This window comes from Nylanderia fulva, unplaced genomic scaffold (assembly GCF_048542155.1).
Source record: "Nylanderia fulva isolate GAGA-0341 unplaced genomic scaffold, ASM4854215v1 Scaffold102, whole genome shotgun sequence".
NCBI lineage: Eukaryota > Metazoa > Arthropoda > Insecta > Hymenoptera > Formicidae > Nylanderia > Nylanderia fulva.
The window spans coordinates 246,410-262,165 of NW_028189215.1; the positions used below are offsets into that span (position 1 = coordinate 246,410).

Genomic DNA, 15,756 nt, shown 5'->3' on the forward strand with positions numbered 1-15,756 from the left:
TCGGGACTGAAAACTAAATACACACAACCCGTCCAACTCCCGGGTAAAGTATTTAAATATATTGACCCAAAAACGGACGAACGAAAACGTAACATTTTGGTGACAGCGGTGGGATATCTAAAAGTTGTGTGATAAAAAAAAGGGGAAGCATGTCATTGAATCGTACGCCGCCTCCCGAAAGGGACTCCGAAACAATGGATCGAAACAGAGGAGCAGAAGATCCAGAAATTCAAGAATTACGAAGAATGATGGTACAACAACAACAAGCCATTCAACAATTGCAATACACACAAAATCAGCGACCACACAACCCCGGTACGGCAGTTTTAACAGAGGGAACTATCGGTAACTATTTATATTTTTCAATTAGAGATGCACTAGAGGCAGTACCGAGTTACGACGGAGGAAATATTCCATTCGTATATTTTGTCGAGGGTTGCGAGGAAGCGCTCAGCATGATAACGCCATCACAAGAACTAAATTTGGTTCGCGCAGTACGTAATAAATTAAAACATGACGCACATAGATCAATTCTTGGACAAACTTTTAATAGTATGCAACAATTAATAGAATTTCTAAGATCGAAGTACGGTTCTAGAGAAACGGTTTATGAAGCTCAAGGACGATTAGCCTATTTATGCCAAAAGAAAGGCGAAAAAGTCGTTACATATGCAAATCGCGTACGGGAATTAGGAAAACGGATACTTGATGCCCAAAAACGAGAAACGGGACAAATAAGCGCCGAATTTCGAAATTCAATTGATAAACATTTAAAAAGTAGCTTTCTACGCGGATTGGATAAAAAAATTATAATATCTAAAGACGGATCGTTCAATGAGATTGAGAGCCGCGCGATCGAGGCCGAAAAGGAACTGGAAACCGTAAACATGATAAGACGGGTCGTTCTCGCCGAAAACATAACAACCGAGAAAGGGACACCGGTGCGGCGCATAGAAGCCAAGACCGTAATCTGTCAGTACTGTCATAAAAAGGGACACACAGCGGACAAGTGTTGGCAATTAAATAAACCGCAGGGGAACAGAAGCGAAACCGGTTTTTCACAAATCAACCGTAGTAATAATAGTAATAATTACAAGCAACCACTGCATGCGATGCAAAATCCTAATACGAGCATACAGAATTCCACGTATAACGCGACCGCGACATGTAGATACTGCAAAAAACCCGGTCATGCATTAGAAGAATGTCGTAAACGGATGTATAACAATAATCTTCGTCAGAACCCCCAGATGCAGGGAAACGAACAAATTCCCGCGAGGACAGGGGCGACCCCGGGAAACATCAAGACCCGCCCCGCGAAAGCAATTTCGGAAGAATCAGATTTAATCACCGAACAGTAAACATAACTCGAACAGAAGACGTTCCATCAGTAAAATTAAAAGGCTCAAATTTTACGAGAGAGATAGAATTTTTGGTAGACAGTGGATCAGGGCCCAACATTATCAAAGAAAATTCTGTAACAACGGATACCATCGTGGATAGGAACGAAATCTTAAGACTGAGCGGAATTACGACGCACCACGTGACCACCTTAGGGCTGGCACTGATAGATATCTTAGGATGTCCAATCGCTTTCCATCTAGTCGAAAACGATTTTCCGATTCCACAGAACGGGATTCTGGGTTCAGATTTCTTTAAAAGATTTCATGCGAAACTCGATTATGAACGAAATCAATTAGAGTGGGACGATATCTGTATACCTTTTGAAGGAAAAGAAATTTTCACTATTCCTCCTAGAACGATTTCACAAATGTTTGTTAGGGTTGCTAATCCAGAGATAGAAGAAGGATATGTTCCACGTTTAAATGTAACAAAAGGTGTTTACTTAGAAGATGCCTTAGTTACAGTAAGAGACGCCAAGGCATATCTACAGGTAGTAAATACTACCGAAGAAGAAGAAAGGGTATATATCCCTACAATTAAAATATATGAGTTTGAGACAAATGAAAGTCAAATTTTAGACTCGACTACAAATTCGAATTCAAAGTCGGACTACTTAAATCTAGAATCAAGTTCAAATTCGTGCTGTTTAAATAGCACAATTACTAATTCTAATTCTAATTCAAACTTATGTGAAAAATATAAGTCGATCTCAAACTCAAAACTAATTCCAAATTCTAATTCTATTTCTACCAAATCAAACTTAAATTATAAATCGTGTTTTCCTATAAAAGAAAAGAAAAGAAAAGATAAAATAATGGACATGCTAAGATTGGGACATTTAAATGCCGAAGAGCTATCACATGTTCAAGAATTAATTGAAAAGAATTCCGACTGTTTTCACTTGCCGGACGAAAAACTTAACCATACGAATGTTTTGGAACATCGACTTTCTACTACAAACGAAATTCCGATACACATGCGACAATACAGGTTCCCTGTAATTCATAAAGACGAAATAAACAAGCAAGTGAACGAATTACTGAAGCAAGAAATTATTAAACCTTTGAAATCTCCATACAACACACCTGTATGGATAGTTCTAAAAAAGGCAGACTCAAAGGGCAATAAAAGGTGGCGGATGGTATTGGATTTTCGAGAACTAAATGAAAAAACGATAGGCGATGCATATCCGCTTCCTAACATAACAGAAATACTAGACCAATTAGGAGGTGCTAAGTATTTTTCGGTTCTTGACCTGGCTTCGGGCTTCCACCAGATACGGATGCACCCAGACGACAGCCATAAAACGGCATTTTCGACACTGCATGGGCATTACGAATTTGACCGTATGCCTTTCGGTCTTAAAAACGCACCAGCGACCTTCCAAAGATTAATGGATTTGGTGCTTACAGGAATACAAGGAAACGAAATCTTCGTATATTTAGATGACATAGTGATATACTCGAGCTCCCTAACCGAACACGCAATCAAATTTGAAAAGATAGCTAAGAGATTACGTCAAGCGAATCTAAGACTACAACCGGACAAGTGTGAATTTTTAAGAAAAGAAGTTACTTATTTAGGACACATAATAGGAGAAAATGGAGTCCGCCCAGATTTAAAAAAGGTAGAAGCAGTACAAGATTTTCCGATACCGAAAAATGCAAAACATGTAAAACAGTTTCTTGGATTAGCTGGTTACTATCGCAGATTTATTCCCATTCGCGCAACATCTCGGCGGAAAGCTCGTCATCCCAATCAGACTTCGTCAACCAGAGATGTTGCAAGGAAACTTGAAAGGTGAAGATATCGTGTTCCGGTTTCCAGGTAACTCCGAGAATTTTAATGGAATCGTGGTCGTGCAAATCTTTGTTGGTTGCGAGTCCATGGTCGGAAGGATCGAGATCTTCAAGGAGCGTAGGGCAATTGCTCGCCCACTTACGCAAACGAAAATAGCCCCGAGATAGCAACGAAATTAACTGATCTCGTGTTTGTTTGGCAGTTTCAAGGTCGTCGGCGCCGAAAGTACAGTCGTCGACGTACGTTTGCTGTAATAGAACCGGTACCGCGAGCGGAAACTGTGAGCCTTTGTCTTCAGCTAATTGCCGTAAGACTCGCAAGGCCAAGAATGGGGCAGCGGCGGTGCCGTAAGTGACGGTAAGAAGTCGGTATTCGTCGACCTGAGCCGTCGGAGACGATCGCCATAAGAAGCATTGATACTTCGTATCCAGGGGGTGTACTAAAATCTGCCTATACATTTTGGCGATGTCCGCTGATAGTGCAAATCGAGGTTGTCGCCATTGGAGGACGACCGCTACTAGATCGGTTTGCAATTTTGCTCCTACATGAAGAGCGCTATTTAATGATTTGCCGGTGGCGGTGTTGCACGACGCGTTGAACACAACACGAAGTCGGGTTGTATTGCTATGTTCACGGATCACGGCACGGTGTGGAATGTAGTACGCGGGAGCTTGGGCGGGAAATTCGGTAGGTTTTATCTTAGTCATATGACCTAGGTTTGCGTACTCGGTAAGGAATGCGGTGTATTCCGTTGCTAACGATGGGTCGGTTCGAAAACGACGTTCGAGCCGTTCGAGACTCTTCAACGCGGCGAATCGAGAGTCTCCAAGGTCGCGAGGCGGGCCATTTCTAAAGGGAAGACGCACGACGTAGCGTCCTTCCATGGTGCGGTAGTGAGTCGTCATAAAATGCTCCTCACATTGGGTGTCTTCCGGACTCGGATGAACGCGGGCTGGGATATCTTCGAGTTTCTAGAACTGTTTTAAGGTATGCTCAAGATTAGGTGAAATGTTAGTATGATATGCGGGTACGGAATTGCGGGGGCAGGTTTCGACGGTAGGACCCGAGAGAATCCAGCCGAACGCGGTATTCTGCGCGAACGGTTCGTGTGGTGTTCCCTTGTGAATGCTCCGTCGCGATGAATATTTCCATACATATCGGCTCCAATTATTATATCGATTGGCGTAGGACTCAGGAAATCAGGATCGGCTAATTCGAGGGCGTCGAGGTGCGTCCACTTAGTGTGAGACGCAACGGAAGGTGGCACGTATTCCGCGAGCGAACACAATATTAAAGCCGTCGTCGAATACGCGGGATTGTTGCTTTTTGCGGGACTAATTTTGATATTTGCTGCGTAGCGCGCGGAAGTTTTTGTTTGACCAACGCCAGTAACGCTTAAATTTTGCTTTACTCGAGGAAGACGGAGTAATTGCGCAAGATTCTCCGTAATGAGTGTCACAGCCGATCCTGGATCGATAAGCGCGCGAGCGGGAACAAAGCGATCGTGCGCGGAATGTACGCGGACGCGCGCTGTAGCGAGTAGAACGGCGGGAATAGCTGGCATTGAACGTGTTAGGGTAAGAGCGACAACGTTTTTGTCTTGGTCTTTTTTCGTCTCTTCTTTTGAATGTGACGATTCAGCGTACGGTAATTTTGCGTGGTTTCCAAGGTGAAGGAGAGTGTGATGCTTTTGCTTACATTCTCGACAACGATGCTCGTTGGTGCAATCCTTTAACAAATGGTTTGCCGCGAAACAATTATAATAACGGCGGTTCGATTTAATAAATTCGAAACGGCGCTCCGGCGTATAAGCGGCAAATTGTGTACATTGAAATAAACGATGATGGCCCTTACAGACCGGGCATTCGAACTTCACGGCCGTTGTATGTGATGCTACGGATTTGGCCGATTTAATTTTTGACGCGGTAGACTCGGCTGACTCGGTGTTTTTCGTCGGGGCGATAACTTCGAACGCGCGAATGCGAGACTCTAGAAATTTGTCGAGTTGAGAATAGGACGGTAAATTTTGCGATTCGCTCATTTTTAATTCCCACGCTTTTCTCGAAGCTTTGTCGAGTTTTTGCGAAACGAGGAACACGAGAACATCGTCCCACGTATCGACGGGACGTTTTAGATTTTTCAGCGCCTGTACGGTGGTATTGGTGGTGTCACGCAGAGTCTGCAACTCTTTCGCGGTTTCATGCGTTGCCGACGGTAACGAGAATAAAGTTTGAAGATGGGAGTTGACGATTCGACGTTGATTTTCAAAGCGCGACGATAAGATTTGCCACGCGACTTCGAAATTCGCATCGGTGACTCAGCGAAGTGCTGGCCGTTTCGGTAACGATTGAACATAAGTAATGCAGGCGTTCTACATTTGTTAAAATCGGATCGTCAATTACCATCGCTTTAAATCTATCGCGGAACGTTTTCCATTGCTCGAAAGAGCCGTCAAATTTCGGTAATTCGATTCGCGGTAAACGCGAGACCGGGCGCGGACCATGGTGATAATCGGTACTTGCGTTCGAAGCGTCCATGATGTTGATGTGCGGGGCGGCAATGGTAGGTATGGCAAATTCGGCCAGGTAGTCAAGGGCAGCATCCATCTGGACCTCGGCTTGTTGATACAGCTCCTCGGTGAAGTACCGATGCGTGGTCTTCGTAGCGGCCTCGGCGAGGACTAACAGCTTGGCGTTGTTGACGCGAATCTCCCGGAACTGTTCCTTGACGCGTTCCATCCGGTTTGCAGCCACGGTGGACGTCATCTTGGCGTGGCCGAGTTTTTTGAAATTAGATACGGCATTTGCAACCGATCTAACAAGGTCGAGCTGTTGCTCCAGAAGCTCTGCGGTGGTAGCCATTATTGGAATGGCGGCTGCTGCGTTAAACAACGTAGGTCGTGATCAAAGTCAGCCAAAATGTAGTTGGATGATGTACTTCACGACTTGTCGTCTTCTCTCGTTAGCGATCCGGCTCGAAAGACCAAAAAATGTTGTCGATATCAGTAGGCGCGACGTTGTCGTTCTAATTCAACTTATTGTTGATCGACTGGTGGCTTGTACAGCCTCGTGAAGGCTCGCTCCAAGAGGAAAGTGATTGAAGCAATGAATATATGTTTGCTTGTATTTGCAGCTGATCGATAGCACGGTTCGCAGAGATCTGATTCTCGGTTTTCGGGAGCGTTCCGAGTTTTCGTCACGGAATCCCCTCTTTCTCGGGATCGGATCTTTGTTTCGGCGAATCGGAGCGACGAAAGAATAGGAGTAAATAAAATGTACACGTGACAATGTAACTCCTATCACATGGGATGGTGAACAAGGTCGATAATGTTGTCGTGTGTCGATTCGAACGATCGAACCTTTCCGTTGATGTACGAGCGATTAATATAAGAGTCTTATTGATTATACAAATTTATGACATGCGTCAACAGGCATAAATAGGCTAATCGTCCTTGAGCTTCATAAACCGTTTCTCTAGAACCGTACTTCGATCTTAGAAATTCTATTAATTGTTGCATACTATTAAAAGTTTGTCCAAGAATTGATCTATGTGCGTCATGTTTTAATTTATTACGTACTGCGCGAACCAAATTTAGTTCTTGTGATGGCGTTATCATGCTGAGCGCTTCCTCGCAACCCTCGACAAAATATACGAATGGAATATTTCCTCCGTCGTAACTCGGTACTGCCTCTAGTGCATCTCTAATTGAAAAATGTAAATAGTTACCGATAGTTCCCTCTGTTAAAACTGCCGTACCGGGGTTGTGTGGTCGCTGATTTTGTGTGTATTGCAATTGTTGAATGGCTTGTTGTTGTTGTACCATCATTCTTCGTAATTCTTGAATTTCTGGATCTTCTGCTCCTCTGTTTCGATCCATTGTTTCGGAGTCCCTTTCGGGAGGCGGCGTACGACTCAATGACATGCTTCCCCTTTTTTTTTATCACACAACTTTTAGATATCCCACCGCTGTCACCAAAATGTTACGTTTTCGTTCGTCCGTTTTTGGGTCAATATATTTAAATACTTTACCCGGGAGTTGGACGGGTTGTGTGTATTTAGTTTTCAGTCCCGAACAGGAATCTTAGTTTATAAACTTTATAACGCGGATCAGTTTTGTTAATGCGGCGATAGTCGGGATAGTCAGGCTCGACGTTAATAGGAGTTAGTTGGTAAGGAATAGTAGGAGGTTTGTCGATTTGGGTGTTTGCTTCTAAATGTTGGAGTTTTTGCGAGAGGTGAAAGAAATCTTGTCGCAAATCAATCGCTTGTTTTATCTGGTATCTGAGCCGTTTGAGTTGTACTCGTTTACCTGCCCTTTTCTTCATGAGAATGTTAAATACGACGGAAGCTCCCAAAATGAACTTAAGGTCGCTACGCAAGGCAGCGACCAGTCCGATTCGCTAGGCTCTTCGGCAGCGAAAGGGGTAAACTCGATTTGAGAGTAATGGTAAATAATTTCATACACCAAGAGCAGTGTTCGTAGGCGCTACACTCTTCGGCAGCGCCCCGGTTACCAATTCGCTACACTCTTTGTCAGCGAAAAGGCCGTTCCCCGCTCTCGGAGATGTCCTACGTTATATGTAAATTTTACTCGGATCAGATGCCAAATAACTGAGCTTATTGTGGTATTATCAATTACCTTTTATTCTATGAGTGGTTACAAAATTATAAGTCTAAAGTACTGGATTAGTCGTAAGAATAAGGAAACGAAGGATGACAGTCGAAGTTCGCGGAGAACTATAGTTACGACAAAGGTTTCGTTAAGATTTTAACTGCGATGCACAGCGTTTTTCTAGCCCTATTTATACTCGAAATTTTACCACCTCCATCTATGAATTTTGAAGGAGGGAGGCCCTTATCTCGATTTGTTTATAAGATTTTGTTTATAAGATTTGTTTATAAGGTTTGTTTATAAGGTTTATAAACAACCCTGGCGATCCTGCATATCGGATGTTAGTTTAGGATAGGTCCAGCTGAGAGCGATGAAAATTTGCCAATACGTGGCGATAAGCAAATTCTAGCGATCCAGCGTATCGGATGTTAGTTTGAGTTAAGATAAATCTAACCGAGAGCAATAAAAATTTGTCGGTACGTGACATTTTCATTTATATCCTTATTTTTATATTTTTATATTTTTATATTCGAACTTAACACACAGTTTAGAACACGAGCGAAAAACGATTTTGAAAAAAATTTATATAAATTGATGAATAACGCGGTATTCGGCAAAAACGATGGAAAATGTGCGCAATCATATGGATGTAAAATTATTAACAAAAATGGGACGGACGGTACGGTGCGGAGGCAATGATCGCGAAACCAAATTTTCATAGTACAAGCATATTTTCGGAAAAATTAGTTGCCATAGAATTACGCAAACTCGAAGTTAAATTCTACAAACCAATCTACGTCGACATGTGCATACTCGACGTATCAAAAGTATGTCTTTATGAATTTCACCACGAATACATGTCACCGCTCTATCGTGACAATTGTAGAGTAATGTACACCGACACGGATAGTTTAATATATCAAATTAAATGTCAGGATGTCTATGAAAATTTGAAACGCGACATCGCTCGATTCGATACCAGCGATTACGCCGCGAATAATGTGTACGGTATCTCGCTCGCAAATAAAAAGGTGCCGGGTCTGATGAAAAATAAGAATAACGGCGCTATAATGACCGAATTCGTCGGGCTTAGAGCAAAAATGTATGCTTTGCGGGTGGATGATAAAAAAGACACTAAAAAAGCAAAAGGTGTCAAAAGTAACGTCGTAGCGCGTAGTATAACATTCGATGATTATACGCGCTGTCTTAATGACGAGATTGAAATGACGCGTCAGCAATCATGTATAAAATCGAAATTGCATAAAGTGTATACCATCAGCGAGACGAAAATTGCTCTAAGTCCCTACGACGACAGCGGTATGTCGTACCTGATTCGACCGACACCTTGCCGTGGGGACATTATCGAATACCGTTGTAAATAAATTATATTGTAAGGACGTATTAATGGGAATTATATATATATATTTTGTTATATATTTCATATATTTCATATATGTTATACAATATATATATTATGTTATACAATGATTGAATAAAATACATTAAATAACATTGTTTTTATGTATCCAAGAGTTGTGCGAACTGTCGAATCCCAGCCATTTCACATAAACCTCGTCACCCCTCCTGCGCAGTATTTTCTCCACGAGGTACACATCCGGATAATTTGCGCGATGCAGCTCATGCTCGTAAAACGCTCCAGCGATAGATGTCTTGCGATAATCTTCGAGTAGATATGTTACGGGATTAGTATGCTGCACTTTAACAATCTCAAACACCTCGGTTGTCCAATTTGGCGTGTATCCCTTCTCGAAAAGTTGTTTGTACTTGCTGACGCGTACCTGATCGCCTACTTTGAACTTTGCCGGGCCCGCGATTTTTACACGATTGTACACGGTAGCCAAGAATCTTTCGGCGATCGCGGGGGTAACGTCAGCGGGTTGCATACCAATTGTTCGATGCTTGCGTCCGTTGTAATCTGATACGAGGCGTGGCAGCATGTCGAACCACTTGTAAGTACCATTCAGCGTAAACATCTTCCACATGTCGTTCTTTAGCGTGCGATTGAATCGCTCGACGACCAACGCCTTCAATATCGAATATGTAGAAGTGATTAATGTCATGTCTTCGCATAAGTCGTTGCACATCGGCGTTGTAAAATTCCTTTCCGTTATCGGTTTGCATGTTTTTCGGGCATCTCTTGCTATCCCGAATTATCTTGGCGATTGCGTCAGCTGTCTCGCTTCCTCCTTTACTCTTGAGTGGTACAGCCCACGCATACTTGCTCAACACATCGATGATGGTGAGTATGTAGTGGTAACCTCTGTTGAAACGGGAGTACGGACGCATCTCGACAATGTCGGCTTGCCATAGATCATCGTATCCTCGCATTATGACATGTCTTCGAGGGAAATTTTTTCTCGCTGACGCGTGCAACTCGTTTACCAACTGCCGTCTCTCCAAATTATGTTGCTCGTTGTTATTTTCACTATTCATTCTCGTTCTTTCGGGTTCTTTCGGGTTAAATTCTCGTTCTTTCGGGTTCGTGCCTCGTTGTTTCGGATTTGTGCCTTGTTCTTTTGGATTAAATTCTCGTTGTTTCGGGTTCTTTTGCGTTCGTGCCTCGTTGTTTCGGGTTTTTTCGGGTTAAATTCTATTTGTTTCGGGTTCTTTTGCGTTCGTGCCTCGTTTTTTCGGGTTCTTTTGCATTCGTGCCTTGTTGTTTCGGGTTCTTTCGCGTTGTTTCGGGTTCTTTCGGGTTCTTTTGCGTTCGTGCCTCGTTGTTTCGGGTTCTTTTGCGTTCGTGCCTCGTTGTTTCAAGTTCTTTTGCGTGCTTTCGGGTTAAATTCTCGTTCTTTCGGGTTCGTGCCTCGTTGTTTCGGGTTCGTGCCTCGTTCTTTTGGATTAAATTCTCGTTGTTTTGGGTTCTTTCGGGTTCTTTTGCGTTCGTGCCTCGTTCTTTCAAGTTCTTTTGCGTGCTTTCGGGTTAAATTCTCGTTCTTTCGGGTTCGTGCCTCGTTGTTTCGGGTTCGTGCCTCGTTCTTTTGGATTAAATTCTCGTTGTTTTGGGTTCTTTCGGGTTCTTTTGCGTTCGTGCCTCGTTCTTTCGGGTTCTTTCGGGTTAAATTCTCGTTTTTTCGGGTTCGTGCCTCGTTCTTTTGGATTAAATTCTCGTTGTTTCGGGTGCTTTCGGGTTCGTTCACATTCGTGTCTCGTTGTTTCGGGTTCGTGCCTTGTTATTTCGGGTTCGTTCTTTCGCGTTCGTTCACTCACGTCCTTAGCCCATTCGAAAATCGTTCCTGACTCGATCACAGCCTCGTCCCAAGTCGTTTCTGATCCGTTCGTAGCCCGCCTTGGCCCCGTTCGCAGCCGTCCCTGACCTGTTCGCAACCCTTACTGAGTTGTTGATAGCCTTGTATGTAACCTTTAAGGACTTGTTCGTAGCCTCGTTCGCAGCCCTGCTTGACATGTTCGTAACCTCGATCGTAGCGGTTGCGTTCACCACCGTTTCCAGGTCGTTCACTGCTGCTTCCGGGTCGGCCACTGATGCCACTCATTGTTGTTTGGTAGCACGCTGATAATCCTTCGTAGCTGTTCAACAACTGTTTGCAACCACTCGAGAATCCCTTCTAGACGTTTCACAACTGTTTGATAGACGTTTCTGAGCCAACCGCTCATTAGATGCCGTTATCGTCTCTTAAATATGGGTCCCAATCACAATCACACATATCTGGAACCATTATTGGAACGTAAACATAACAATTATTCATTTAAAAATATAATACAATATTATAAATTTTATTCTTACCGTCCCATTCGTCATCCCCTATCCATTCTTCGAAGTCATCATCCGAATAATTCTCCCATTCTGCATCCCTTAATGTATCGTACACCAGGTCCTTGATCACCCAACAACAACAAATAATACATAGGGCAAACTACAAAAAAATATTAATATTAATATATTTTTTCCTCCACTATTAATTAATATTTTTGCACTTAAAAAGCACTACCATTTTTGGTGCAATGTCCCGACACTTCGTTGATGACCGTTCGAAACTTTATGATTGCAGAGACAGCTCCGCTCTCCACAGGCTGTACCCCACTTAAAAAATCTTCACAAAGAACTATATCTATTTCAAAAAACATTCCAAGTGTCAAATGTTTACATCTCGCGTTCGAGAGAGCCGGCGGGTCGCATCCATGCGAGAGACACGTGAAGAGGCGCGCGCTCTTCCATGCATTTGCGAGAGAGAAAACGAGTCGCAGCGGCGGCAGCGCGAGAGAGACAGTGAGAGAATATGCAAAAGAGAGAGACAGCGCGTGAGAGAGACGGTGAAATAAGACGCAGCGTGAGAGTGAGAGAGAGAAAGAAGACGGGCTACAGCGAGAGGCGCACGCGAGAGAGAGATCGGATGTGGCGGCTGGCGGCGAGAGAGAGAGATTCGGCTGGGGCCTGCGGCGAGAGAGATTCGGCTCGGGCCTGCGGCAAGAGAGAGACGGCGAATTAAGACGCGAGAGAGAGAGATGCGAAGGAGGGAAACATTTTTTTTTTAAATTATTAAATATTTTTTTGAATAAATATATATTTTATTCATTAATTTTTATACTTATTTTTTTATACACTTATTTTTTTTTTTTATACATTACCGCTTATTTTTCTATAAGGATATCGAAGGAGGGAAACATTTTTTTAAAATAATAAATATTTTTGTATAATAAATATATTTTATTCATAATTTTTACATTACCGCCGGCATTGGCGTTACCCAAGGTGTATTACGTGGAGGTTGCCGGTCGGATTTACACCTCATGTGTATGTGTATGTGCGTGTGTGTGAACGTGTAATTATTATAATATAAAATTTATAAAATTATAAAAAGATACAAATATAAAAAAGATATATGAAATAAAACTTATATAAAATAAACATATAAATGATATATAAAATTATGCAAGATATATAAAAATATATAAAAATATATAAAAATATATATAAAAAAGGCCGTCGGAGGCGAGAGAGGTACGACGGCTTGGGATTCACGCCTGGATTCAGCGACGAGAGAGCCGGCGGGTTGCATCCATGCGACAGACACGATGGCGAGAGAGAGAGAGAGCCAGCGGGCCTGCTGCGACTGCGAGAGAGAGCTCATGCGGCGGACTGTACCTCGGCACCTGCACACAGAAATATAATATATTATTGTATTATTTTATAGATTTTTTGGTATTTTAATTATATATATACACTCATTATTGGCATATTGGACAATTGTTGCCCAGAAAGATTGTAAACAATCTTTCCAGGCAGTCGCTGCAGTACTGATGCGGCACATCCCTGTACCGCATTGTCTCGTGCCTCTGGATGATATTGATGATCGCGAATCTTTCCCTGATCCTCATAAAACAGGAAATGCAGATTTTCATTGATCTGTCTGTTAACGCGTACGAATAAATTACGCACACCCTCGTGTTCTCATCGAGGGATACGATAGCTCGATTCTCCAATATAATCTCGCGAGACGACTCGACCACGCGATCAAGATCACTTTCGTATCCATCATCGTGGAGTGGTTCTTCCAATTCTTCTTCATCACCGCCATCGTCTTCTTCAACAATGGGTACGACATCACCCTCCATTTCTTCTATATCATCTAAGATGATATTCACCTCCCTGTCGTACACAGGGTCGTACATCTCGGCGTCGCTGTCGCTGTCGCTGTCGGAGATCGTGATGACCTCCATCTCGTCATCAGAAACGTCGATCACAATGTCTTTTTCCATTTTTTTTCAACACACGTTTGCACAATTATGATACAAGTCAATGAATTTTTTCCGCACTTCCGTAAATAAGTATAGCCACTAAACTTATTTCACGGACTGGTCAGGGTGCTGTCAAATCCTGGACTGGATGATTTGAGAGCGCATAGGTTCTCAATATATATCTCGTTCAACCCTTTGTGCTTCACATGCGATCGAACTTATCTCAGAAAGAAAGATGATCGGTCATAAAAGAGCAGCCGCTGCAGCAGTTGATTATTGTTCTGTTTACACCTCGCGAAAATATGTCTCGACACATTCACTACAATCCTCTTTTTCACGCGTGATAAAACTTATCTCATAAATATTGCTATACTCTTCGCATATATTGTACACCTATTTAATCAAGCAAAATAAATAGGCTGCGAGTAGTAATCTGATGATGATGACGATGACGACGATGGTGGTGGTGACGGTTCTCTAATATCTGGCTCCTCTATTTCTTGGTCCAAATCATAATCAGATGATTGTGTTTTGCATGACACCGATGGTGAAGGTATATCCATGTCGGCAAAATAAGGGTTGTTCACAGTGAGATATTCTGCACAATTTTTGTAGCGACGCTGATAACATGCGACTCGCTTGTGTCGTTTAGACGATCTGGTGCATTTGGATAACCCACCAGTCACTCTTAAAATGTCTTCGTGCATTTCTAGGAAATATGCAAGATCTATTGTATGCGGTTTTTGTACACCAAGTTCGCGATTTCTTACGAATTGTACAACTGATGTCACCGCTTCACATTTAAAATGAAACGGGTTATCTTTTTTTTCATCATAGCATTCCTCGAGATGTCTATACCATCTCTCAACATTCTCAAAACACCTCGAATGATCTTTTACCGCGTTCTCCATTTTTAATGTTCGGCACTTTTTCACACTTTTTCACACTTTTAACCTCAGCCTATTTTCGCTGACATTCGCTGCAATCCCTAATCATCGGTGCTGGACCGTCAATATGCGTTCGCATCCACGGCCGATTGTAGTGTTCGAGGCAGCGACGATATGTCTGAACCTCCGGATCCGTCTTGATATGCTCCGAAAGCTTGTCCCACAAATGCTCTACGAAATATTCGCCCAAGGTGGCGACTTGGCGGGAACGCTCCAACAGGTCGCGTTCAACATTCTCCGCGTTCTCCATTTTTGTAAAAAATTCACTTGTACTGCACAGAAATAACTACTTTAATTGCACACTAAACTTTTTTCTCACAGCTATTTTTCCTTGAGGAAAGCATGCGCTCGCCAGTGGTACTATGGCCCGGCAGCGGCATCGGTCCTCATTATATATCCCGATCAACCCTTTGTTCGTCAACGTACGAACTAGAAAAATTTAGATAACGTAAATTTTTGGCGCTTGTTTTGTTTATAAATTCCTGCAGCCGCTGGTTATCGGCGCTGGTATTTCTTCCTAAGATAAACAATAAAGATCCGCCGCTTATTGGGGAGGTACCGCGAGGGTGATATACAATCTCATGCAAAAACATGTCGCAGGCAGCGAGGCCGCAAGCGGCGAGGTTGCAGGCAGCGAGGTCGCAAGCGGCGAGGTTGCAGGCAGCGAGGTCGCAAGCGGCGACACGTTCACCCTGAAACTTTACCCGCTGATATTTCTTAGAAATATACAGATAACGTATAGATCATGTATCAACCCCCTTGATTGTCGGCACTCAGCCTGGATTTAGCGGCAGCCCTTCTTAGAATTTGATTATCTTAGATTTTCGGAGAACTGATTGTCGGCGCTCGGATCCAAGCGGCAGCCCTTTTTAGAATTTAATTATATTTCTTAGAAATATACAGATAACGTATGGGGGAAGAAACGCAACCCCCTTGATTGTCGGCGCATGCCAAGCGGTGGCTCTTCTTAAAATTTGGTTATATTTCTTAGAAATATACAGATAACGTATGAGGAGAAGAAACGCAACCCCTCCCCCCTGATTGTCGGCAGCGGCAACCCTTTTGTAATAGATATTGCTGGAATGTTTATCTTTTGTTTATAAACATATAAGGTAACATGATCTCCTTATCAGGTAACCTGAGCTGATAAGATAAGCTTATCTGCTGATAAGACTCCCCGCCCGCGTGACGTCATACCCCCTCGCCCCCGAAAACCCCCTCGCCACGCATCTTCCTCATTGCTTCCGGGTTAAAACCTCTTTATTATTCCTACTT

General features: G+C 43.0%; 1 protein-coding gene across 1 annotated transcript; it reads right to left on the minus strand.

The window, feature by feature from the left end:
• Window positions 1-3,116: 3,116 nt before the first annotated feature.
• Window positions 3,117-4,088, minus strand: LOC146725152 (uncharacterized). Its single transcript, XM_085484177.1, has one exon. It carries the CDS (start codon window positions 4,086-4,088, stop codon window positions 3,117-3,119), a length of 972 nt encoding a protein of 323 aa, XP_085340303.1.
• Window positions 4,089-15,756: the final 11,668 nt, after the last annotated feature.

What these genes read in the sequence shown, in the direction of transcription:
- LOC146725152 (XM_085484177.1), bottom strand. Translation starts at nt 4,088, where the DNA reads ATGGAAGGACGCTACGTCGTGCGTCTTCCCTTTAGAAATGGCCCGCCT.